This window comes from Apus apus, chromosome 6 (assembly GCF_020740795.1).
Source record: "Apus apus isolate bApuApu2 chromosome 6, bApuApu2.pri.cur, whole genome shotgun sequence".
In the NCBI taxonomy this organism is placed as follows: domain Eukaryota; kingdom Metazoa; phylum Chordata; class Aves; order Apodiformes; family Apodidae; genus Apus; species Apus apus.
The window spans coordinates 21760416-21787735 of NC_067287.1; the positions used below are offsets into that span (position 1 = coordinate 21760416).

Genomic DNA, 27320 nt, shown 5'->3' on the forward strand with positions numbered 1-27320 from the left:
CCTCAACACTCAAAAACCTTAGCTGAAAACCTAAAACCTTTGACGTAGGTAAGCCTAAAAAAGTCAACAACAGCAGTGAATCAGCACTTCACCTGTTTAAGTTTTCCTGGGATCATGCTGCAACAGAAAGAAATTAGTGGTATCTTTATCCCTATCCACACTGATTTCACCCTAGAAAATGTATTAGTTTATGTAAAAGACATAAACATTACAAAATTCCCCAAGCCTTTTAATTACATTGTTTAGAATTAAATTTTTCTCAAAGGTGGAATAACTACTGCTATTTTGAGGGTCTAAATTACTAAGGAGAGTAAACATACGTAGTTCTATGAACTTCTCTTGAGGGCTCTACTAAGGAGGTAAGGGAGAAGGATGGATCCATGTGCTTCTAAAAAACGTCTAGGGATGGCTTACTGTTTTTTGATGAGCACATGCCTCATAAATTGACCAATTTTAGTCCTGACAGAGGGCTGTGCCACATAACCATCCCTGGGGACTACAGACAACGTGAGGGCTGTTGCATATTCTGAATATTCAGCGAGGGCTGCAAGCAGATCAAGAAGGTTGGCTGAGGGCAATATTGCTGGGCTGTACTGAGATCTAGCTCATAGTCCTCCTGCTGTGAAGTAAAAGGATCATAGGGAATCCTGTATTGAACCATCCCTAGAGATCCTTTTCCATCCTAGCCCTCTGAGGTATCCAGTAGGTTAATTTATAAGGCTCTTGACTCTTCTCAGGGGTATCCAGAGACAGAACAAGAGACAACAGGTACAAATTGAAGTGTAGAAAATTTCACTCGAATGTTAGAAAAACAGTAAGTTCTGTAAAAGTGACTAAATAATGGAACAGGTTAGACTGAAGAGAAATAGAACAAGAACACAAAACCAAAAATGTCAAAAAATGTTAATATGGAATGAATCCTTGCCTTGTCAGGAGCAAGTCTTGGCTATGGGAGGATAGTAGAAGCTGCCAGCAATTGTGCAATATTTTGTCACTTCTCTTTCCTCTTTCAGGAATGCTTCCAAATACCAGATAGTTGATGAGCCATTAAGTCAGTGAGGAGGTGCTTCCCTCACTGCATTTATTGGCTGCTCCTAGAAGCCCCACTTCTGCTTAGTGTCTAAGAGATCTTTGTCTCCTCTTACTCCCCTAGTGATAACTTCATTTTTTCTTTATCTGTATGTAATTTTCTAAATGAGATTTTTCTGTATGGTCCATGAGAAATTCAGATCCTGTACAAATTTGGAGTCAACAAACTTCTGACCCATGCAACTTAACAACCCTGTTTTTAACTAACAAATGCCATCTGTCTGTGCCAGCCAGGATGCAAGCCATAGCCACAGCAGTTTCTTTCCCCACTTACCAATTGGTTCACCTTTTTTCTTGGCCAGAATACATTAATAGGGCTACCTATGTTCTTTTCAGCTCACTTTTTAACCATTTGGTATGAATTATTTGTGTGTAAGGCTACAAGCAAATTGATTGTGAGTTGTATTTTCAAAGCTGTGAAAAGAAGATGATAAATATTATATATAATCTGAGGTATACTATGAAATTCTTATTATGTAAATAAATGATTGAATTTGACTTTTTTATTTCATGTGTCTAATTTCATTATTTGCCTTTTTACGTGTGTGTGCTGGTGCCCCCAGCAGGCTCTCAGAAAAACTAAGTCTGTAATCCTGTGAATCAAACCTTGCAGAGAGAATTAACTTTTTTACTGTATTGTCATGAATAGAATAGCTGCATGGAATGTATATGAAGCTGCACAACGAATTACTATATAAATGTGTTGTCATGTGTCATGTTTTACGAGCAAGGAATCAGTGGTACAGCTAAGGTTGCTCACTTCTATTTAAAAACCACAGGCATCGGGAGCTAGAGAGATACTATTGAAATCATCTGTGAAACACAGGACAAGAATTTCATTTGCCAGGAATCTAAGTACCATGTCCCTTTTCCTCTTGAAAACTTCTTCATTCTAAGGACAGGTGTGACAGTCACAAATAAAAGTCTCTATTACTGAGAGGTTGTTTCATGAACTATCAAGGAGCTCAGGGGGACCACAGTCAACTGATTTTATGTCACACATCTCATGAATAATAAAAAAATAGAGATAAATAGAATAATCTTGACATGAGAATTTTGTTTTCAAGTACCTATGCATCAATACAAAAACACAATTGTGAACATAATTATAAATAGATATATTTATTTCTGGAACTGATTGCTAGGAGAAATGGGGAACTGTCTTTAGGAAGAATAAATTTCCTACAGTGATTAAGTAATGTTAAAAATTAAACTTACTTGAATTTAGTATGGAAAGATCCATTATTATGCAAATAAGGGACCTAAGGAGGATCATGTTCTACACATTACAAATTTTCTAGTTATCTATGAAGACACAGCAACCACAAGGATGTTTAATGGGGCACCTTGCTCCTAGGAATTCCAAGGCTTCCCTCAGACCCCACACAGTAAAATGATGAAAACTAGTTATTTTGTAATAGCAAATTATTATAGTCTAACAGCTTCAGTAGCAGCTGTAGCAAATTCAGGGGCAGGCCACGAACTAGTGTTCTTCTTGCTCAGAGGTACATTCATCTGTATCCAGCAGAGAGAGCTGACACTAAGTTGTGAAAACAAAACTCATCTGAACAGTAAAAAATGTGCTCATCTGGTTCTGCAGCTAAGAAAAAGACCTTTCCTTTCAAACTTTGATAAAAAAATTACAACTGCTGAAATATGGCAAAGCTGGCAAGGAAGGATAAAGGAATAAGGAATTACACATATAGACAATACAAACTTTACTTCTATACACTTGTAGGGTCAGATCAGGTCCAAACAGTGGGAAACTGTCAGGCCCTTGTGGGTATGAAGAGAGCCAGCCCAGCACTCCATGAACCCTATTCCTATGACTGGGCATAAAGCCAGACTCTCTTGACCATGTCCATGATTCAGCCTCAGCTGATCAGGTTGATTCAGGTCCATTAAGAAGCAACTGATGTCTCTGTCCTTTACTCACCAAGTAAGGAGCGTGATGGCAGGCTATGTGGGTCTAGTGTGGCACTAAATTCTACTGCCTGCTCAATGTCGTACTGAAAAGGAACATGGCACAGTCTGAGTCCCAGCCTGCCTTGTATCTTTGGCAACTGCAAAGTATTTTCCTGATATTTATAATATTGAAATTCCTTATGTTGTCCTGAGTTGTGCATGCAAAGTTCTGTTTAAACCCAGTATGTTGATGTGTCTGAAGATTTAAACACTAATAAATTAAAGAACATTTAGATATCCAAAGAACTATATTTCAAAAGTATTTGCATCTTCAAAGAACTATACTTCATCACCTAATTCATCTTTTCAATACTCTTGCGACCACGTTATAACTCATTTATTTATAGCAATAGTCTTTCTTTTTCCTGTGAAATAAGATTCCGAGATTTTGCCTTCCATTCCCAGCCCAGCTAGTTAGTCTTGAAACAACTGGGGAAGTGGATTAAAAAGATTATCTAGTTTTCTAAGACAGGAAGAATTTGATAAAATCTTATGGAGAAAATCCGTATTGAAAAGAAAGTAGTTACAGTAAAAATAGGAAACCTATGCATACCCCTAATGTTGCCAACATTAATAATTCAAAGAGGTTTTTTACTATGTGTTTTCTCTGAGTCTTTTTGGAATTAATCTCAGGATATAGACTCAGATTTCAGGTGTGCAAATCAAATGACCATCTGTTCAAAATGCAACACCATAGAAAGGCTTTGATACTGGTCATCAAAGAGAAAAATGTTTATAGCACTTCTGTGCAACATGCTGCTAAACCTGTGCCAAGTAACAATACAAAAGGCGATCGCTGCATCGTGGTTTCTCAGTGAGAAACAGTGTCACAGATTCATGCTATGAATCTGAGAGTATTTTATTTCAAGGTGTATAAACTAATACAATCCTCCTTGTGTTGGCCCTTAGTGTGATATGGACAGTGCCTTTATTTCACATTAATTAGGAAGAACAATGTAATAGAATCACAGAATGCTTTGGGTTGGAAGGGACCCTGAAGATCATCTAGTTCCAACCCCCTTGCATGCGCAGGGACACCTCCCACTAGACCAGGCTTGTTATGTACAAATGATAATAAATCTTGTTTCCTACAAACCTAACTAAATTGCATGGGGCACTGCTGAATTCTAAAGACGTATCATAATTCTGTCAGTCTTGATTTTAATTCCAGGACTTCTGGGTAACACATGACTTTAAACTATTGTTTGAGGTAGAATTTATGTGCTCATTCTGGACATACGCTAATTAACTTTGCTTCCATATAGCAATGCAAAACATTATTGAAACCAGCTTAACTGACAAATTCAATATTCCTCTGGAGAAAGGAAAACTCAAATGTTTTAAAGCTGCTGGAGCTGGCCATATCTTACCCTGTAATACAGTTTTATTTTAGGGACAAAGGATTGTAGCCAGTGTCTTGTACTATCAATTACATTCAGTCCAGTCAGTCTGAATTAGAAGAGTCCTGAGGCTGAGCAATACTTCAACAGACACAGGAATCAGGGGAACATATTGGTGGCTGGAAGCCAGCTGTCACCCCTAGGTACTCTCAAACACAGATAGTGTCTGCTTACAGCCAGATGCTTCAGCAATATCCCCCTCATGCCTACAAGCACTGCATTCCCTTCAATCAAAGCATTGGTAATTGCAGAGGGCTGTCTCAGGACAGGTGGGTTGCTTGGTCAAGGGTAGGTTCATGAGCACCAACAAACGTTTTTGCAAGTTATATCTCAGGAGAGCTTTCCAAAGGTCTTGCCTTTTCAAGCTCAGCCAATTTTCTCCTAGCCATCTGCCTACCAAGGAAATAGCCCTGCTTGCAACCTTTTATGGAGGCCTAGCCCGTCCTCTAGTGGTTGGGTCATTAAACATTATACTGATGGGAGAGGACTTGACAGAGGTGGCTTGAGTAAACACTGAACAGTTGTGTCACTGTGGTTTTGCTGACTGAGCTATGCTGTTGCTATGTGCAAAACTGCTGGTACTGGTATGTAATGCTGTTTGTGCCAGTGAAATAGCCCCTAGGAAAAAATAAAGGCCTTTCAGCTAGGAGTAATTTCAGGGCTCTTTCTCACACCTGATGCCAGTTAAGAGGAAAAAGCATCTACTGCATTTTAAAATGGGTTGAGGGGAGAAAGAGCAGTAAGGGCTGTCTTGTGTGATTGCTCTGGAAGGAAAACTGTAATTATGTGGAATAATGTGACAAATGTTTTGTAAGGGAAATACAAAATTAGTGAGCTCTATTGATTAATCCATAATGTACATGCTATGTTATAAATAATTAACTTGAGAATTTAGTTTCTTACATTTGAAGTTCTTGTTCTATTGGTTCCCCAACACTCACATATTGAGGAATGAACAAAACAGACTTTCTTCAAGCAGATTGATTGCTTAGATGCAAGAATTTATAATTTTTTTTCCCCGACAGATTATAGCAAAGGAAGAGCTGCAGCTTTCATCTCACTGACTGGCAGCCTCTTCTATTCCTCTGGCATGCACTTTAATTTTTTTAAGGCAAAAGGGAAGATCTGGCTTTTTGTTGTTCTCCTCTGCTATGACAATTTATTAGCTGTATCCTTTTAGCAAAAGGGATTTTAAGACATAGCGCCTTATATTTTTCATCATACTGTTCAGTATCCTGATGTTAACATTTATTTCTGTTGAAGTGCTGAAGAAGGTGGCAGCAATGGGACCATTAAAAAGGAGATGTGAAATGTGAAGTAGTGCGTGTGTGTAAGAAAATGACACTCGGTACAGTGAAAGATATTAGAAGAGAGGACAGAGAAGATAGCCCATGGAGAACTGTAAAAGGCACTACCAGATGATCAGCATCTGAATTAATCATTTGTGTCCACACTGTAAAGCAGAGAGGAGTTACAAGCCAGAAGGAAGGCACAGCTTGATTTTTAATTTGCTAACAACTACATATAAGCCCAGCATCTTGTGGAGATTTCTGCAGCTTCCCACCCTTCTCCCATGCTACTAAAGGCAGGTTGTGTTACTGTAAGCTGAAGTTTATGGCTATACGCAGATTACCTGGGAAGATATGAGCTAGGTTCTAATATTTTCTAGAAAATATTTCACGTATAACTTGGCAAAACAGAGAGACTGGCTGCTCTGCATTCCTTCCTCGGCTCCTCACGTTTTAAATCACGTAAGCATTAACATCCTTACAAAACCTGCATCTTGCAGGCCGCGCTATCACAGCAGAAGGGTATGGGTGGTTTTCACTGTACACTAGACTCACCCTTCTCATGCTGCTTGTTGTGTTCCTTCCAGTTTTTGAATCCTATTCACAGGCTGTGCTGCCAAGCTCATTTTTCACCTACAATAAACCAGAGTCTTTAGGACACAGTTTCATTGACGATGACAAGGTAGCCAGTAGGCTGAAGGAAGGCTTCAGAAAAATTCCTGAAATGCAGACTGCATCTTCCTTCCACTCAGCTACTGTGTGTTTACTACTGAGGGGACAGACACGGCGCTCCAGAGAGCTGCTAAATGACTCCTGAGACGCTGATTTTAAGCAAAACCCTTGTATATCCCCCCTCACCTCGGCGCCTCAAGCCAGTCGAGAACACCTCTGGTGAAGCAAGGGCAGGGACCGGTAAGCCGGGCTCAAGTGAGGAGTTCACGAAAGCCGGGGAGGAGGACAACGCCTTCCTGGAGGGGAGTAACTCCGTTCCGCCCTCCCCGGGCCGCTACCTGCCGGCTGCGGGGCGGGTGCCGCGGGCGGCCGAGGCGGTGACAGCCCAGCCGGGCCCGAGGCGCACGGGTCCGGCGGGAGGCGCGGCCAGGGGAGCCCGCGCTGCCCGCACCGCTGCCCGCACCGCTGCCCGCACCGCTGCCCGCACCGCTGCCCGCACCGCTGCCCGCACCGCTGCCCGCACCGCTGCCGCGGGGGCCCGGGCGAGCCCATCGCGCCGCGCGCGGAGGGAGGGAGCGGCGGAGGGAGGACGGGCCAACCGACCGGCGAGCGAGCGGGGGGAGCCGGCGCCAGCCGGGTGTGCGGCCACCTAATCCCTGTCCAACATGGTCGCCGCTCACACCTCCCATTCCTCATCCTCCGGCGAGTGGATCTCTTGCCTGGATAAAAGGTATCGGCATCTTCACAGGATCGGCTGCGGAGGGATGCTGTGTGCGTGTAACCTGCCCCCCTGCATGTATGAATGTGTGTGTGCGCTGACACCCCGCTCCGCATCAGCGCCTGCCTTATATAAGGAGCGGGCAGGTGGGAAGCAAAATGCCCGGAGGAAGCAGAGCGGGGGTAGCGGGGCAGGATGACGGCTCGGAAGGCTGCTGGAAGCGGAGGCGCCGGCAGTCCCTAGTGGGACAGCTGCTTTCCGCCGGGCTCTGCTGCCCGGAAAATGCTGCACGTGGTGGAGGAGGGGGGGCTCCGTGGCGGGGAGAGGGCGGCGCGGCCCCGCGGCCTGCGGCTGCCGGCCAGAGAACCGCGAAGCGGGCACCCCTCGTGCCGGCTGTTCGCTGCCCGCGGCGTCCCCATCTCCCCGCCGCCCCCCGCCCCGGCACGCCGCCCCCCACACTCACCTGTGCCCCCGGCCCAGCTGCCTCAGGTGGGGCGGGAAAGGACAGACCCTCGCCACCTGCCTGGTGCCAGCAGGTGCAGGACTGTTGGCCGGCGGTGGGGGGAGGCAAAGATGTCCGCCCGGGAAGCGGCTGCCGCAGGCTCCTCTCCGCGGCCGCAGGCTCTTCTCCCTGCGGCAGCGCCCTGGGGGCTGCGGCTGCCGCCCGGGCTGGCGGGAGCGTGTGCTGCGGGTCAGGTACAGGTGAGCAGCCAGCACCGTGTAGGTGGGAGTTGCGGCTGGCTAAGGTGTGCTCGCTTATAAAAATACAGGTAAATGGTTTTATTTCTTAAAAAAACGCCCAGTTCTTCGGAGTGCTTTCCCTGGGTGTTGCAGCAGCAAGCGTGTCTCGCGCTGTCGAGTTGCATGGTGGGTGGTTTCAGCCTCTTTGCTGTATTTCCTGCCTTCAACACTTGCTGCTTTAGTTCAGAAGTTAAATAATTCTATTCCTGAATGTTCACCGTGTCTCCTGTGGTCTAGGAAAACAGTTAACAAAAAATTAGACCACAAATATACAGTAGAAAGGAATTTAAGAGAGCTCACTTACATGGCACGTAGCAGTTTACAGAGCGTGGTTACCCAGCTTTTGATGGTTGGTGCTATTTGGGGCTGTGCCGTGTGGAGAAACCTTCATGCACACAAAAGGAACCTTGTTCTTCTGAAAATTCCGACCATTTCCAGGTAACCTTCTAATGCTGTAGTGCTGCACCTCTAGGTTTTTCTTAACAGTCCAGGCAGCAAACTGTAAGAAGCTAATGAAACTTTTGGTCTAGGCACCCACCAGAAATACTGATCCTCCTCTGTGACATGTGACTTAAAAGAAGACAAACCTCTTAGAGGTTAAGTAATGTGTTTAAATGCTGAAAGTACTCTAAATGTAAATACAAACAGAACTGGTGATAGTAATGCAGCCATATAAAAACTGAAGTGAAGCAGAGGGCCTGACTGCTCTGTAAACAGATACTGTGCTGATTTGAAGAAGCAGAGCATGAGCTACAGTACTTTTAAATAGCTGATTTTGTAATTTCTTTTTTTTGAGATCTACATTGTAAATTAAAATTCAGATGTTTGTGCTTAATGAGGTGCATAGCCTTGGGAAGCAAAAAATGTTTTTAGGAAACATGTGAGGCATTTAATTTAGAAATATCTCTGCTAATATGTTTATATGAAAATGAATATGCTGACTGTTTTTATAATAGGAATTTCATTGGAGCTGATAAGATGAAGTTTCTTCCTGTTTTGTTACTGGGAGTGAGCTAGTAGCACCAGTTTGTTGAGTGGAAATAATCAGATGCCTTTAAAGATTGTGTACTATTATCCTTCTTTTTCCAGAAGGCAATATGGATGCAGGACAATCCCAAGACATGAGAGCTTGTAGGTTTTTTTTTCCTGGTCTCTGCCATGCTTCTCTTTGTGATCATAGGAAACACATTTTGTTTCTATTTAAAAAATAAAGCTATGTTGTAAAAGTACTATAGGCATCTAAGTACTATTAGATAACATGCTTTTAATTAGTTGATACTTGTTTTTATAGAGTGTATTTATTTTCTATGTCAGTTCTATCAGTATACTAATTTTACTTATTATATAATTTCAATGTATTTTACGCCTTTTAAAAAACCTTATAGGATTTTCAGATCTAGGTGTGGATTCTGTAAATACAGGATAATTTAATGACTTGATTCTCTGTAGGATACCGCATGTTTTTATTAAATAATATAGTATTAATATGTTTTAATATATTTTCAGGAGCAAGGCAGGTTTAAAACTAGCATGCTTTGGAATTGTATATGAGACTCAGCAAAGACTATTAAAGTAACATTTAATAAGGATTATCCAACATAATTATTTTAAAAAGAATTAAACAAAATGTGTAATGTTCAGAAATTATGTATTTTGTATATGTTCTTAATGTTTTTCCCAATACAAATATCAATCTAGAACTACTAACATCTAAAATGACAGCACATATAAAAATGAAGAACCGTTAGTGTGTTTCAGGAGAAAATGTCATGTAGCATACATATATATATACATATTTTGTAGTATATATAGTATATATACATATTTTGTAGTGTATATCTAGTATATAATGTGTGTGTGTATATAATATATTATATAGACATACAGTAGGGTACTGCTGCCTAGAGCCACCAGTACTTTGACCATGCAGCTTCCATGTGTGCTTACTAACCACAAAAACCAAAGATCAGCACTTAAACATCAAATAGACTGGACGTTATTTATATATAAAGTCACAAGTGCACAGGTAAGGAAAAGCAGGAACAGAAAAGGTCAGAACACTGTGCTCTATCAAGGATACAGTTTTTTGCAGGAGAGAGGAGTATCAGCAGGGAGCTAGTGTACATCCTGGTTGTACATGGAGACATACAATTTTTGTGTTAAGGAAACCAGTCTTTTTATCTTTGAAGTTAATAGTCACCTCACCGCTGATTTCCTAGGGAGTGAGTCTATGTTAATCTGCACATAATTAAAAGATGGCTGCTGATTTATGCAAGTGTGTATAATTAGCTTAGGAAAAGTATCTTCTCCACTCTTGTGCTTAATTTCACAACAAAGGCTATCTTACCAGGAAGTTTCCATGTTGACATCTTTACTAAATGGTAGACAAAGTATTTTTTACATAACTGTAATTTCTCTAAAACTGATAAGTTATGAATTCAGACAAGTGTCTTGGTTTGATTTAAATACAAACTTTAATTATGCACAGCATTCACAAGAGTTAGAGGTCCCAGGATTTCAGACCTGCCTGTGGCATCTTGTGTTTTTCTCAGTATTGTGTATAACCATCAGTGCCTTAAGCAGACTGGAGGAGCAGATCACAGAGCAAAGCATGTAACTTTGCCAGCCTGTTGTGCTAAGAATGTTATGGTCTTTGCTAAGCTATTTATAAGTATTTTAAACAAGATCAGTTGTTTCAAGGTCATATTGTGAATATTGAGCTTTCTTTGTTAAACTTACAACTTGCATAATTTACCTCTAAAAAAACCAAAATAACACGTTAAGGATAATACCTCAGATCTGTATCTTAAACCAAACTCCTGTAGATTGTAGAGTGCAAGTTCAGACTAAAGCTGTGTAATAGCAACACTTGAATCAGGATTTCTTTTTTAGTTCATTGTAACATAAACTTGAGATGTAAGTTATTTTTATGTGCTTAGTAGGCAACAGGTCTGTTGTGACTATACAGATAGGCTAGAATGAAAAAAATGATATTCTGAAAGAATTGTTGTAAAAGAAATATGGAAAACGTTCGTTACTTTCTATAACCTGTAATTATGTCAAGATAATGGGGTATAGATTTATTATGAGGCAATATTGTCAATATTGTAGAATTGCTTTATGATGCTATTTTAATTACTTTTAAAATCTATTTTAATGTGATTGGTGAAACATATGCTGTCTTCTATATATTTTACATTTTTACCCTTTTTATTTGTAGCTAAACCAGAGAAATAACCTTTTCCACGTAGTTGGCCTATGTGTTTTCTGTGTGTAGTATGTGCCTAAGCTGGTGGGTGTATCCTTGGGTCAAGTTTGCTTGGGGATACAGCAGCAGCAGCAGGCACCAGAGTGGAAGCACTGAGACAGAGACATAGACTAAGTGCTTTCTTATACTCATGCAAAGGTGCAGTCTTTTGAGAGTGATGAATAATAATGAATTTATCTTTCTGCATCATGCAGCTGATTTTGTAGTTCAGTGCAAAGGTACAGTCTTTGATGAATAGTATAAAAGTGCTTTTTCTTTCCGCATCATGTCAGAGAGACCAAAATAGCAGTCAATATAGCTTGCCATAAAGCTTGTATTTCTGTGCATTTTATTGAATATATTAATTCAAAATAACTCGTAGTGAGAGCAATAATTGTATTTTAAACAACTTCAAGCTAAGCTATTGTATTCTCTGCTTACAGACTTAGGTATTTCAAGTATCAGCTTTTTTTTTTACATGTGGTTGCAGTAAGTTACACACTTGTTCTACAGACAGTTATGAAGGGGAAGAAGAGGTTTCCCTGGCATTCATATGTATAAACATTGTCATGGCCTTGCCAGAGTGAACTAATATGTCAATATACCTATGAGGACATGAAATATTTAAAGTTAGTTGATAATCCTGTGAAGTGGCTGTATGACGGGTGTGGTACTTCTGCCTCTGTAGGTTTTCTCTTTCAGCAGATGAAACTGGAAACTTCTCTGAACTGTCATTGCCGTAGTTATTTCTGGCATGTTGTTAGGATTTGATCTCTAAAATGCTGTGTTCTTAGCTAATTAAATTTCTTTTATAACAAAAACTCATATTCCAGCAAAGGAGTAGAAACCAAGCAACCAGCTAACTGAAATAATGCCCTCAATGTCAGGTGAGCACCAGGTATTTTTCAAAGAGAAGTGTTTTTGTCTGCATCTTAACACTTGCTGCATTTAGCAAGGTCATAATTCTTATGATACTACCTTTTTTCTGTTGTATTTTCTGCACTATATTTTATGTGATCATTTAATGCTCCTGCTGCTTTATCAGTATCCTCAATGAATGGATCCTGAACTCACTTTCTACTTCATCTTTGAATGCAGTAGTTGTTACAATCTGTATCAATGTCAATCTGTAGAAGTTATTTAATAGTTGCTGTAAGTTTTAAATTTGCATTAGCTGTAGCAATGCAGATCCTAAATGGGTAAAGGTTCATTTAGCATAGTGTATTGGTGGATGGCAGTTGCCAGTTTGAATCAAAGGGTATTGTCACTTGTGCATACTGTTCAATTACAGATTTCATTTGCAATGTATCTCAGAGTCTGTCTTCATATTAAAGTGCTTTTAATGTCTGTTATGAAGCTACAGTGCTGGCTAATGGAATTCCATCCAGATCTACTTCTGTCAAATGGAATTTTAACTGTCCTGTTAACTGAGCTCCAGTTAATGTTTATGAAGGTTGGAGGGCTTATTCAGTAATATTTAGTCACATCTTGGTTGCAGAGCATGCAATATACATAAAATTTCCCTAAATGAAAGGAGAAAATTTCCTTGCGATTTAATTTTATCTTTTGAAGTATTTTCTTTTTTAAAAAGCATATGAAAATGAAAAAATTGTTTATATGTTTTGTTTCCTATTATAGCTGTATTGTTCAGATAGTGTATTTTTAACTTGAGGAAAAACTTTATGAATGTCGTTACTTAGTAAATACATTTTTTGACATTCCACTGATTATACTGATCTAAAAACTGATCTATTGGAAAGATGCATAATTTGTAGAGCAGGGTTAAGTAAATAAATGAATTATGAGGAAAAAACTTAAAAAAAAACAACAAAACCAAACAAACAAAACAAACAAAACAAAACCAAAAAGACATCATATGGCGCAGAAGAAAGTAATAAGTTACAGTTAGATAAACTTGGTATAAAAACCACAAAAAACTCATAATATCTTCGTTTCTTCCAGGTTAACAAGTCTTTTGTAGTATATATAAATGTTCAAGTATTTAATCTTAACATCATCAAAACAGTTTATTTAATAAAGCTATATATGATGCACATGAACAGAAATACTAGCCCAAGCTGTATCTGTTAAGAGTTATCCTCTGTCTGTATTTAGAATTTGAGCTTGAAGAGTTTGACCTTAAAAATATGAAACAGCCTTCTGAAGATACACTTTAGGCAAATTTTTTTATGATCTCCTTTTACAGATATTCAGGCAGACATTGTCAAGACAATTGTATCTCTATAAAATACATGCTTGAAATTTGCACAATGAAATAAATCAGGGGTAAAATATCCTTTGAAGAAGGCTTATTGACATAATTGGCTAGAGATGTGTAACTATCATTGATGCTGTTGCTTGTATATGACTGCTGTGATGTTGCATTGAAGAGGCAGAATAGAGATGACATCTTGTGTGAAAAATTTACTGCTAGATTAGACTTGCTATGCTCTGAAGAGTCACATTAGATACAGCAACAGCTGCCCCACAAAGATGCTAAAAACTTGGGATAAAGGACCAAGTAGCTGTTTGGTTTTTTAAGCAAAAAAACGAAGGCAAATGTAACATTTCCACAGATTGTTTTACTTAAAATGAATTTTTAATTTGGTGTGGCAGCCTAGGCAATGAGTACTTCACTGGACAGTGTCATAGGTTTTCTACAAGAAGGATGCCCTTGCCTTACTCTAGCTGATACCTCTGCCAACCTATTGAGAACTGAATAATTTTAATTGGTTCAAGAGAGTTGTCCACTCTTCAAGATTCATCCATAGTCCTATTCCATACATTGAGCTTTCAGAAAAAGGACAGAAGCTTTAGTAGAAATTCCAGTGGTTGTTGGAGTCTCAGTGAAATGCATTTTTTTAATTTCTTATGCTCACAGATATCAAATTACAACTGCAGCATCAGCAGTGATGTGACACTTCTGGTGCATACCAGCATCAGTGTCACAGAACAGAAGGACATTTGCGGCCCATCTCCCTGGTAGGGGATGGTTCCCTTCTGGATTAATACCATGGCTTCCTGTCAGTGTGACTCCAGTGACATTAAAGCTTGAATAATTCTCCATCTGCCATCAGTAGTACTTTTCTAATTAATAGGTTCAGTCATTTATGTTCTAAGGAATATATTATAATGTTAGCTGTTTAAATATTATTCCAATTCAGAAAACCAAGTTTACAGCAATTTAGTAAGATAACTGCAATGAGGAAGTAAATGTATGTTGCTCTGTACTGATGTCCCGTGCTAGGCAGCTTGTACTTAGGTAATAGAAAACAAAATTTGGTATAATAAATATCTTCACTAATGTTAATTTAATGATTATGACAACAGTTAAAATTAAGATAATTTTATGGAAATTGAACTTTCCCTGAGTTTTGCAGCCACTGGGAAAGTGGTTAATTGATGCCGTAGTATTTTGTTACTCATTATACTCTCTCACTACGTAAAATTATCCTTTTGAAATCAGTTTAATTGTTATATATATAGTAAACACTTACTAGAAATGAGTTGGAGTGCTATTACTGTTACACTGCTATCTGGAATTTTTACACAGCAAAATTCCATGTCCTAGTAAGGACTAATGGCCACCTCAGCTAACACCAAGTGTTAGTTCATCGCTTTGTTCTAAAAACTGACACTATTTCCCAGATGTGTTCAAATCCAAAGGCATTTTATTGTCAGAAAACTGGATTCTAGTAAATTTTTATGCTTATTCACAGTCTTACCTAAACAGCTAGATCTTAAACTGTTTGTCTGTGTGCCTTGTTTGAGAGACATAAATTCCTTGCATGTTTTTGTGTTGGCTGCTTTTTTTTTTTTTTTTTTAACACAGCTGGAAGAGTAGGTATGTATTACTTGGAAGTTTGGATTCCTCTTTTTGTTTAGAGCATGCCTGCTTGTCCTTCAAATGCTCACTTCATGTACTCCAGGTGGAAGTAACTACTCCTAATACAAAATGCTGTAGCTCATCTGCTTTCTACAGTAAACCATTAGGAGCACAAAACTTTAATTAGTCTTTCCTAATAAATACTGAGTTTGGTTTCTTGCTGCTATGCTGATGTTTAAAATTCTGCAAAGCATGGCTCAGCTACCTGTGAGAATGCTTGTCCTTCACTTTACTCGGATCTTGAAGCAGTTTTGTCAGAAGGCAGAGCTTTTGCTACAGTTCATCTGCCTGACACAAGACACTCCTTGTCACATCCGTGGAAATGAGCCCTGTTCTCACCTTCCTGTGAACTAGATAGCCTGTCTCTTGAGCAGCTCTCAGGAAAAAAAGCCACACAGTCTATGAATTAAATCCCTCTCCCAAATCTTGTCCTTCTGACAGGACCAGAACTACTCTTGCATTTCAGAAAGAGCACTGAGAGAATGGTTTTGATTAAGTTTATACAAGCTGGTGTACATTGTTTTCTAGCCCTGTTTGATTTTTTTTTTTTCACTGTCCAACTACATTGAGCAAAATCAGCAAACACTGAGATCATACAGTCAGTTCTATGCAGATGAGCTGATGGACTTGAATGGAGTCAGCCATGAGCAGCTGTATGAGTGAAGCAGTCTCAGTTTTTCTAGGAAAAGGGGATATTCTGACAGTGATCTCTCTTGTTTTCCTTGGTATGTTTTGCTGTTAATTTGGGAGTCCATAAGTTATGTGAGTTAGTGTGCCAGCTGCTAGTGTAGTTTGGATAGGAGTCTTGTATAAATGAATTTAAAATATGTTTGCAGACTGTACCTCCTTCTTAAATGGATTTTGACAAGCGAGTTAGTCCATATTAATACCTGTCTGCTAGTGCACAGTGGAGAAAAAAAAAAAGGAATGGGTAAAAATCTTACTTGAAATATTTCAAAAGGAAATGATTGTAGTTGGTTGTGGTTTGAAATGGTAAGAAGATGTCGCCATGATGTTGAAGCAACTGGATACAGCAGTTATTATTTTCATCTGAAGTCAATAAGGTTAAGTTGGGATATAATTGAGGGTAGAGATTTAATCCCTTCTGGACTTAATTAATGAGAAAGACAAGAGACAGAGATTCTGTGAGAGTAGGATCTGGGCTTCTTCCCTGAGACAGATTTAGATCTCTTAAGTCTCTGATTCCAAAAAGGAATCTTTAAAAAAAATAATTCTATTGGAAGGAGTACTTACACTGTGGGTGTAACAATAAGATGGCAAAGATATGTATTTGTGAACTTAGTCTTGGTTCATTGTAAGCTACCTGACTTGCGTTCATTTAGAAGCTCATCCACTGGTTAAAAGAACGTTTTTGTCAGTAAAATTAACTAGCAGCATTTGAGTGAGTGGTAAGTCTTGTGATCATAGTTGTCTATCTTTCTGAGACCCCGTTAAACATAAATGACTTCTGCATCTGAACAAGCATGATCTCCTAGGAACATTCTGTGTTTCTATGCATAGTGGTAGGCATTTAGTCTGCTATGAAAGATTCTTTCTAATGCTTTTAATTAGTGTTTGGCTTAACTTGCTGATTCATAACGCTTGATAATAACATTTGAAATGTATGTTATGGAGCTAATTCACTTTATTTTCATAAATATGTTGTAGTTTTCTGAACCTGCTGAGCTGCTGATTCACATGCTACTTTGTCAGAGTTAAAAAATTTTATTTTTCTTGAACTTTTTTTTTTAAAGGTGTTACTGTCATAAATTTTAAGTATTTTAAGTATTTGTATTAAAACTCTTTACCCTTAGCAATGAAGAGTTAAGATTCTTGCTCGTGTATTTTATTTGTCTAACATTAAAAGAAAGTAACTGCATGAAGGAGGGTATAAATTTGTCTTTTTTGCTTGCAAGTGAAGAAACAACACTCAAGTTAGCTTGTACCCAGTAAAATGCAAAGGTGAGAAGTAGATATAAGAGTTATTGGTTATATCTAAAAATTTCTTTTAGCCAGATAGAGAACTTTTATTTTGAGCACCAATTCCACAGACGTCTTGTATGTTTGAACATCTGTTTATATGTATTCCCTTACAAACTTAAAGCTATATATAATTCAAAGCTCCTTAGGATAAGGACTCTATCATCATATATACTTTTACAGTAATTCCTGCAGCAGGACTTTGGAGTTAACTTGGGTTTCTGGACACTGCATGTGTTTGAATGATAATAATCATATGATAATATGATTTGAATGTGTTTGCATGTGTTTGAATGATAATAATCAGTTGATAATGGACAGTTGTTAGGATGTTTTGAAAGGTTTTCCTTATGTATCTGTGAAATGCATTTTAATTGTTTTACAGTATAGTGTGACATTTAATGAAAACATCTGTAAGCTTGGTGTGTTCAGGTGGGGATGTTTCTCTGCCCTTGAGAATTTTGTCCTTTGTTTCCTTACAGACCTTTGGAACGTTCCAGTGAAGATGTAGACATAATATTCACACGACTGAAAGAAGTGAAAGCTTTTGAGAAATTTCATCCAAGCCTTCTCCAGCAGATATGTCTCTGTGGGTATTATGAAAACCTGGAAAAAGGAATCACATGTAAGAAAGTTTCATATGATGATCTATTTTATGTAGATAAAATTGTGGGTTAGATTGGGATTGTCTCTGGAAGATTGATGAGAGAGTACAATCAGTGGAATGGCCATAAAAATGTTTACAGACTTAGTTATGGGGGAAGGCAGGGCTAAAGTACTGCTTGCTCTACAAATACAGTGTATTGCATCTATAGTAACAAGGCACACATTATTGAATTTAGGACCCTTGCCACTGTGTTGCTGAAATACTAGAAGCAAGTAATTGCACTTAAGCCTCATTCTTTCTCTGTAAATGTGTTGTTGATCTCTTTTGTAGGTGCTTTGTGATGTCAGGGGCAGAAGTACATCACCTAGGCACATCCCTAGTAGCATGTGGTTTGCAGTCACTCTAGATAACACATGACAGATTGGCAGAGTTACATACTGCTGTGGGGTGCAATAGCTCTGTGCCTGCTCTGGCAGCCTGTGTGCCAGATGAAGGTGACAGCTGTTCTTGTTCTATGAAGCTGAGATAGAAATAAGTGATAGTCCTGTGATGGGAACGTGTAAGTTCCCAAAGCTGGACCAGGGGAGTAGCTGATGGAGATCTGTGGTGTTTGGTAGAGTCTTATGTACCCCTCAGGTAAATCTGGCATGCTTTAGGCACACAGCACTGGGGCTTGCTTAGAGTAATAGGAAATCCGCTGCTCTGTAATCACACAGAATGCCTGAACATAGAAGTCCTCTAATTGCTTCTCAGCCAGAGCTCACACTGAAGTCAGTTGGAGCTGTGTCTGCATTGCAAGTTTCTGCTTTTCAAAGGGATGTTATTAATGAAGTCTTTTTTTGGGGTTTTTGTTTTGTTTATTAACTAAGTTAGCGGTGAAAGAGAAGCAAACTGGGAAGAAGCAGTTGTGTTTCCATTGTTTCTGTAGTGTATCTACCTGTTTCCTAAAATGTGCTTTCCAGTGTCATTTGAAATAGTATAGTAAGTAGTCTGATATGACAACTTCTATAGTGCCAGCAGAGATTGCAGTAGTACAGTAATATGAGGGAAAATGTTAATGTTGCTAAACTTAAAGAGATTTCTCTCATTCACAAGGTTTCATCTTTTCAGTGTTTCGTCAGGGTGATATTGGGACGAACTGGTATGCTGTCCTGACAGGATCGTTGGATGTGAAGGTTTCTGATACAAGCAACCACCAGGTAAAAATAGATATTTTTTTTCTTTGAAACCAACCAGTCGGTCATGCAGAGAAAGAATATGAGCTATGCTGGAATAGATAACAACAACACATACTGTACAGGTAGTTTGTCCTGTCACAAACATGTTTCTCTGATCCTCCTTTAGTCTTAGTTGTCCTTTGTCAATGGAGGCAAATCATGCCATTGATTTAAAGAAAGCTGAGATGTAATGCTCCTAAAAGCAGTCTACATTTTAATACAAAACAAGACTCCTCTGTCTTTTCTAGTAGTGCTGTATGAAGTTAAGCTAAAGATCAAAGAGTTTTGTTAATTCATTCCCTGGAAATATGTTAACTCGGTCCTTGGTCAGAAAGTTCAAACAAAACACACAAACAGGAACTTCTCTGATATTGTTATTTTTAGCAACCTCTTCACTATATTAAGTAGAGACTGATTGAGAGAATAATTAGCCCAGTTTTAACAATTTGCAGCATGGCCTGGCTGTCACTGATATTGTCACAATCTGGAACATGACTGGGCTCTTAGGAAGACTCTTTTCTGCACAGGTCTAAAGGAATCAGGATTTTTTTTCTGGTCTTTGTTGAAAGATGGCACTATACTTTTGATAAGGTCCAGTACTTTTCACTGATTTCTCACAGAAAATGTTAGCAATATTGATTAGGTCCAAGTTGAGAATTAATAGAAACAGAAATACTAAAATTACCTATTTGCTATTTTGCTAAGATGAAGCTTTCCATGTGCAGATATAAATGCTTTAATAAAGAAAAAACACATATTTAGGACCTCATGGATAAAGCCTCACTTTCGTCATGGTTTGGAATAATCCTTTCTGATTGCTTGCAAAACTGTATTATGCCCCAGGAGGGCAGTGTTGGGATACCTAAAAAACAGTACAGGCACTGTTTCACACTAAAATAGTTTGAAAATCACATTAAACTATTTACAATATACCTTTTTTAAAGAGTTTGATTGGAGAAGATTTCTCTGTTACTGTTAGTTCTGTTCCACTGAGGTGGTAAAATACGCTACCTGCTGCTGATCATGATCAGCAATTTTATTTGCTGTTGAAATGGGACAATACAATTTACAATCCAGCGTCCTGACAGGATTACCCATCTAGTATATCGTGAGTGGTGGCTGGTCTGCTTTATATACAAGTTATTTATGAATTTTGTGGCTATTCAACAGCCAAGAAGAGACCAAAGATTTTTTATTATTATTTTTTTTAAGGTAAAAATGTCACTATGGATTGCAGACAAAAATGTAAATTAACTGGTTTGGTCTTGCTTCATCTTGTTGCTAACAAATACCCTGATAAATATTGTACATAAGTCATACAGTTTTCATAAATCTCCTTCAAAATAAACAGAAGATGCAGCCTGTTTAGAATCTATCAGAAAGAGTTCCTTACACTCACTTATGAACAGGTTCTGAATTTAGTTTTTATTTTGCACTATTGCCTACACAATGCTACAACTGAGATATAAAGTAATTTAACTTCCTCTTAGAGATATTCCTAGTTCGGTGTTGTCTTAAAAATACTGCTGCCTTCTGTATGTTTAATTTTTGAGCTTTATTTTGGAAATGAACAGGTTCTGAAGGATGACTGTTGGTAATGTCTCAGAATAAAGCTGGGAATAAATGCAGTGTGACATCTTTGCCAGATTCTGCAGCATTGTGTTTTACTGAATTAGATTCAGAGCCTTTTAACCAAAATGATTAAGTTTCTTATTCCTATCTGATAAAACAGGAAGGAATTAAGAGAAGAAAGACAAAATAGCAATTTGATCTGCATTTTTTCCTGTAGTCTGCCAACTGTATCATAGCTGCTGGCAACTATTGCTGAATTGTCTTGCCTGTGTTTTGGTGTGGTTTTTTTTAAGCTGATCAGATTTTAAAAAACATACCAAACTGAACACAGGACATTGACTTTACAAACAGCCTTTTTTAGAAAAGCTTTAAAGGAGGAGCTGTGGGTGCTTGAACGGAACAGCAGCATGAGTTGTATCAAGGTGCAGAGGGCTGGGATCAAAAGCCAAATAAGTTAGTGGTGTTGCTGGGAAGAAGGATGGTGAAAGAAAGATACTCAAATGTCCATGTAACAAAGGGAAGAATTTCCTGCCTGCTGGAAATTGAGGACAACGGGGATATGCAAGAAGATGAAGTGAAAACAAGGAAGGGGATTTAAACAGAACAGTCCTTGCATTGCTGCGTCTTGCATGTAAACAGCCATTATGTATTTTGGAGATAACCGATGTGGAGTTGCTACGTACATTTGTTCCGTAGTGTAGTGTAAATATGCCCAAGGTAGTTATAAATTACTTAGTTTGAGTGTGAGAACTGCTCTACCCATTGTAACACAGAGATTGGCTGGACCAATGTAGACAGCTGAGAAGCTGAGTGTGTTGGCACATGCAGAGCTCCACAATGTCGAGGTTGTACTAACTTTAGGTTTTAACTTAGCTTATTGAAAGTTAAGGGATAAAACTAATTTCAATTCTGTCTGCCAGGTAACCTAGCAAAAAGTCCAAGATGTTGCAGGTAGCTTTTAGAGGATTAGATAGAAAGATATGGAAATAATGTTATTACAGTACAATACATCAGTAAATACTTAAATTAGGAACTAGAAGAGAAGTTGGTCAGTCTTTCTAGAAGCATAATGCCTCCTTCAAGGAAATCACCTTGTCTTGTGTAAAGAGGATGGCCTAACGTACATTGGCAAACTGCAGTTCTAGTGTGGGAAGATATCTCTGTTGTCTTTAGAAGCAGTTTGATAAGGATTTCTTACCTGAATGGCTGAAACATACTCCAGTGGAGGTAATGCACCAGGAAAATCACTTCATGGAACAGATAATTTACTTTCATGTGTATCTTACGGTTTCTGTGTTACAAAAGGACATTTTTGCAGAGGACAAAATGAGCTGTGTTGAAGTAATAATAAGCAAACTTTTCAAAATGCCAGCTTTTGCAGATCTCAAATTAAACATGGAGATAGTATGGAGTGTGGTAGGGACATAGGTGCAGAAGTGAATTAAAGGTACATGGTGTGGGAAAAGTATTCAGTTAGAAGTAAACTAGGTGTATCAACTCCCTTATAAACTCAAAATATTCAATTAATTAAAATGTCAAAGAAAAGTGACCAATCCCTTTCAGTCTAGCACCCACAGTTGTTTTTTCCTCTCGTCTTCATTTCTCTTTCAGACACCATGATTTTGTTTACACACAGTACAAAAATTCTGTTTGCCAGGCTGGAAAATATAAAGTGTCACAAGTCAGGGAGGTGCATGCAGGGATGTGCCTTGTGATGGTGGGGGAGGGAATAAGGCAGAGCTTTCTTTCTGATTCTCATGCATTCCATAGAACGTTCTTACAAATTCAATAAGGTTTTCAATTATGGGGGGCAGGGGAGGGGTTTAGCAACTCTTTTGCTGCATGTGTCTTACCTGCCAGCGAGAGTCAGTCAAACAGTACACAACTGAATACTCTGATTTGAACACTACTATTTTATAGTGTGTTCAGAGGACAGATAGCAATGGAAACAATCTAATCTTTTTAAGTCTTCAGTACTGCCTTTTAAATAGCTGTGTGAATTTTAGTGGATTAGCAGCAGCTAGATCCCCCCTGCTTCTGGGATTGCAAAGGGGAACAGCAAACTGAGTTTTGAGATGCCAGCAATCCTCCTGAAGTCTACACTGAACAACGGGAGATTCTTGAGTTTAAGGTTAACAGGTGTAATAGGAGACACACACCTGATTACTGAGAAGACTGGAGATGTATAAACATAGGACAGAAAAAAAATGGGGCTCTGAAGTCTTGAAGAAGACAGGTAGGCTTGCTCCCTAGCTGGCTGTGAAACTGCATCTCTATGGACAGCTCCTTTGAATGCAGTTGTGAGTGTGGTAGCATGCATATGGTGTTTCAGCTCTGAAAGGTAAACATATTAAGGCAGAACTTTAGTGTATAGTCTATATTATAGGCTGCTTGTAGAGACTTCTCTTTAGGTGCCTAGGTGCTCATTCCCAAATATTCTGTCTTTTAAACAGTACCTGTTCATATTTGCCTTTCTTGAAAATTTGTTTCTGATGGTTCTTCCTAGATCTTTTCTAAGACATAATTGATTTTATTTTCCTGAATACAAAATTTTACATGATGATAACTATGCAAAAGTAATTTGCAGTCCAGGTCAGAGAACTGGACTATTATGGGCATTTGTCTTCTTAATGCAACTTGATCCTAATAACATTTGCCTATGACCACTTATTAGATGCATGAAAGGGAAACAATGCTATTTTAAACACAAAAAGGGATGCTGAAACGTGTTCATGCATCTCTTGGATTATCAGCCACAAGGGTGTAGTGGATGGGATGGCAAAATGTCCTGCTTTTATTTTTGTAGACGTTTTATGAATCCTATGTTTTAGAATTAAACTATATATCTAGTATTGTATTAAGTAAAATTAGCATGTTTTATATGCTTATGTATATTTGTGTGCATGTATCATTTCCTTAATAAAGTGCAGTTTGTATCAGTTTAAATTTTTAATGCTGATGCTATTTTTTTTTAATTACTCAAAATACAATCAATTAAGGCCCAACTTAGAAAGAGACATACATAAATGTTCAGCTTTGAGTTTGTGCTTGGGAACATAGCAACTTGTAAGCCCAAAATAGAACATGAATCTTAAGATCTTGATTCAGCAAGTTATTTAATTTTGAGTACTGTAATGTTTTTCCTGCAGTAGCTTATGCTTTATATTGAAACTATTACAGAGGAGTTTCTGGCCAAGGGGGATTCATTTAGACATCTTTCCATGACATGAATGGCATGTGCTCACATAGGCTCTTTTGAAGTGGACATTACTGCATGTTTGGGACCATCCTGGATACTCTCTTCCAGGTTGTTTTGGAGTTTTGACAGTTCTTGAAATTCCTGACTTATGTGAAAATAATTGTTTTTTTTGGTCTGGTATTTAATCAGTAGGCATCTGTTAACAATTGAGAGATTTACTGGAATTTCCAACAGGAAGACCAGGTGCTGATTAAACTGTACAATTGTTTTGCACACAAACCTTGTAGAATAGAGAAATGCATTATAAATACAAGAGGGTATTCTAACTGAAGGTTAATGTTTACTGAGAAAATGCAGCTGTCAGATTATCTTTCTGATTAGGGTAGCCTGCATAGGGCGGAAATTTATGTTCCAAAATTGTATTTCTGATGCTAGTTATCTTCTGATCAACTCTGGCATTTCTGAAGGATCTCATCATTACAACAGTCGTTAGACATGGATGAACAGAGGTCATAGCTTTCTACCAAAGGTGAAGATGACTCTTGTGGTCTCTGCTTTGCAGATAGAAAGGTGGTCTAGTTCAATTGATGGTCATAGAAAACAGAAGTCCTACTTGCTTCCCCATTGAGGCTTTCTATGTTGTTAATCAACATATTGATATTTTTTTTTTTGGCACTTTTAATTAGCTTTATTTTAAAGCAAATTGCTGAAGAATCTTATGGCAGTGCTATTAGCAAATGTGACAAAGATTTTTAAAACATCCATTTAATGTGTATCCTTTTGTTTTTGTTTCAAAGGATGCTGTGACAATATGCACTCTGGGAATAGGAACTGCTTTTGGAGAGTCCATTCTAGATAACACTCCTCGCCATGCTACCATTGTTACCAGAGAATATAGTGAACTCCTTCGAATTGAGCAGAAGGACTTTAAAGCACTTTGGGAGGTAAATTTAGATTTATTCGCAGTTTATGCAGAAAAAAGTAACCTTTTAAATGTATGTAATGAAATATAACCACATTTATACCATAAGCAAAATAATAATTTTAAATTACTTGGTAAAAAACAAAAGTCTTTTTACTTCTTTTTAGGGCTTTATATTCTGCATGATACATACTCCTGTATTTCTCTTGTGGGCTTCTTCTAATAGAATAACTTTGGTGAAATTTCTGGTGGAATTTTTTGTGTACTGCAGGTGTTACTTTTGTAGCCTTAAACTTGCTTTTATTGCCAGCATGTATGAGGAGAGTCTATCCTTACTGTACCGTGATATTTTAAATTCTTCTTCTGTCTTGTTACCAGCTGCAAGGGGTATAGAATTTTCAGATCACTTAAAAATTAAGTTACTGGTTACATGTGAATTCCATAAAACTTTCCTTTGTGAAGAACGTACTGTCTTCATTTTATAATATGCGTGTTCTTTGGTATTGATGCTGAGAAGACTTAACATGTTACTGTGCGAAGTTACTGAACTTCAGTTTGCATTTTTGTAAGCATTACATTTGATTTGAAAAATTGTTTTTAGGAATTAGAAGATATCCTGTTGGTCTGGCCTACACTATTCCCAATCTATACTACCAGTTTGTTTTAAAAGGTGACTGTACAAATATAGGTGTTATGTAGAGCTGTCAGATGGCATGACAGTGTCATAAAGTTGCAGATCTAGGAAAGTGTGCCCCTGTGGCTAAGAAGGCCAATGGCATCCTGGGGTGCATTAGAAAGGGTGTGGTTAGTAGGTCAAGGGAGGTTCTTCTCCCCCTCTATTCTGCATTGGTGAGGCCGCATCTGGAGTATTGTGTCCAGTTCTGGGCCCCTCAGTTCAAGAAGGACAGGGAAGTGCTTGAAAGAGTCCAGCACAGAGCCACAAAGATGATTAAGGGAGTGGATCATCTCCCTTACGAGGAAAGGCTGAGAGAGCTGGGTCTCTCTAGTTTGGAGAAAAGGAGACTGAGGGGTGACCTCATCAATGTTTACAAATACATAAAGGGTGAGTGTCAAGAAGATGGAGTTAAGCTTTTTTCAGTGATGACCAGTGACAGGACAAGGAGTAATGGATACAAATTGGAGCATAGGAGGTTTAAGATGAATATCAGAAAAAATTTTTTTACTGTGAGAGTGACAGAGCACTGGAACAGGCTGCCCAGAGAGGTTGTGGAGTCTTCTTCATTGGAGACATTCAAGACCCGCCTGGACGCCTTCCTGTGTGATGTACTCTAGGTGACCCTGCTCTGGCAGGGGGGTTGGACTAGGTGATCTTTCGAGGTCCCTTCCAACCCCTAGGATTCTATGATTCTATGATTTAAGAAATGTATGCTGCTTGTAGCATTTTAGTTCAGTGCCTCTCATCAGTGCAGGCTGACGGGGTTTTTTTGGCTTTCTCTTTTCCTCGGAAGGAGCAGTATTATACTCCAAATAATTGTCCTAAAGCAGTACCAAAGTAAGGGTATCAGAAAGAAAATAAAATCCACAACTGGCTACACTGACTGAGGAAACAGCACTAGTATTGCATGTTTGCAGATATGTTGCCATGAGTATATTTAGTGGTGCAGCCTGGTCAAGGCATGGGAGACCAATGTGTGTATGAAATGTGCTTGCCATTTGATGTTCTGACAGTATCAGATTTCATTCTTTGAATTGCGTAGCCATAATTTATACTATTTTTTGGCAATGTCTGCAGCTAGAATAAAATGCTTATCAAGTCTCATAGCAAATTCATAGAAATTCACAATTCAGTAATTTTCTGCAGTTCATGCATTTTCTCTACAGGAGTTGCATTATACTTTTGGACCCAGCTATTAAATGATTAAATGTGCCAGTGGTCTCATCTGTTTTAACATATGATACACTTGCCAGCGACCAGAAATTTTTCATGTAGGTAGTGCTTTACAAGCTCATGGTGGAGGAGAATAAATCCAATTGTAGGTTTCTCAAGTAACTTTTTTTTTTATTATTTACTTTTAATTGGTATAAGTAGAGTAATCTCTGCTAGGTTTATGACTTTCCTGCTATGCATTTGGAACTTGTTTGTTTCTTACCAGAAGTATTGGAGGAGTAGAAGTTAAGTTCCCTTGTTAAAAATTTTTAACCTTAAAACATATTTAAAGTTGTTTTAAAACAGTGTAATTTGCTCTTTAATCACTAATACAGTGGTATTCCTAGCAATTTTGCTGATTTTTGAGTTTTCTGGTGATGAATGCTTTTGGAAAAGGTTGTGTGAGTTGGAAGCATTGGGAGCTATCCTAGGGAGACCTAGCACACATCTAGTATATTGCTGATTTTATAAAATTGTGCAGTAGAGCTTGTCTCAGATGCTGCAGGTGTCAGTCACATACCACAGTTTAGCTATGTGGTGCTACTTTGCCTTTTGTACTGTCTTACAGTGAACTTTTAATATATTTTGGTGTACTTTCTTTCAAGAAGGCTATTCCTGTGCTCTTAGTGAATGGAAAATTATGCCATGAAATTGAGCTTTGCGGGTTAGTCTGAGGTAAAATTAATAATAAAATGCCTCTGTAGTATACAGAACCACATATTCAATCAACCCTTTAAATACAGAAAGATTGTCTATGACGTCCACTTTTAACAGTCAGGAAATGCTAGTCAAAACAAATTATATTGTCATGATAACAATTACCAGTGAAAATGGCCTATCCTGTTCTGGATCTCAAATGTATCCTGTGTATCCTCTAATGGCTGCCCTGTTCAGGAGCTTCTGTTGACAGAGCTTCTAAGCTTACTCA

The 27320-nt window shown here is 38.5% G+C and overlaps 1 protein-coding gene and 1 long non-coding RNA gene across 12 annotated transcripts in view; one reads left to right on the top strand and one right to left on the bottom strand.

Moving 5' to 3' along the window:
- The window catches only part of LOC127386311 (uncharacterized), a 50896-nt gene extending 44528 nt beyond the window's left edge, over positions 1-6368 (bottom strand). Inside the window, exon 1 of the long non-coding RNA XR_007889851.1 lies at positions 6299-6368. This is a non-coding gene — a long non-coding RNA (uncharacterized LOC127386311). The remainder of the gene's footprint in view (positions 1-6298) is intronic.
- A 668-nt stretch (positions 6369-7036) lies between these two features.
- RAPGEF4 (Rap guanine nucleotide exchange factor 4) overlaps positions 7037-27320 on the top strand; it is a 135419-nt gene continuing 115135 nt past the window's right edge. For 10 of the 11 annotated variants that reach the window (XR_007889850.1, XM_051623155.1, XM_051623161.1 and 7 more), the window contains exons 1-4: positions 7037-7145; positions 17470-17612; positions 18705-18793; positions 24380-24526. Coding sequence is in view for 10 of the 11 variants with exons in the window: in XM_051623155.1 (XP_051479115.1) it covers positions 7081-7145; positions 17470-17612; positions 18705-18793; positions 24380-24526 (444 nt within the window). In the remaining variant the exon portion in view is untranslated. Of the gene's footprint in view, positions 7146-16854; positions 16970-17469; positions 17613-18704; positions 18794-24379; positions 24527-27320 lie in introns of those variants that run through there. The other variant, XM_051623157.1, reaches the window with a different exon arrangement.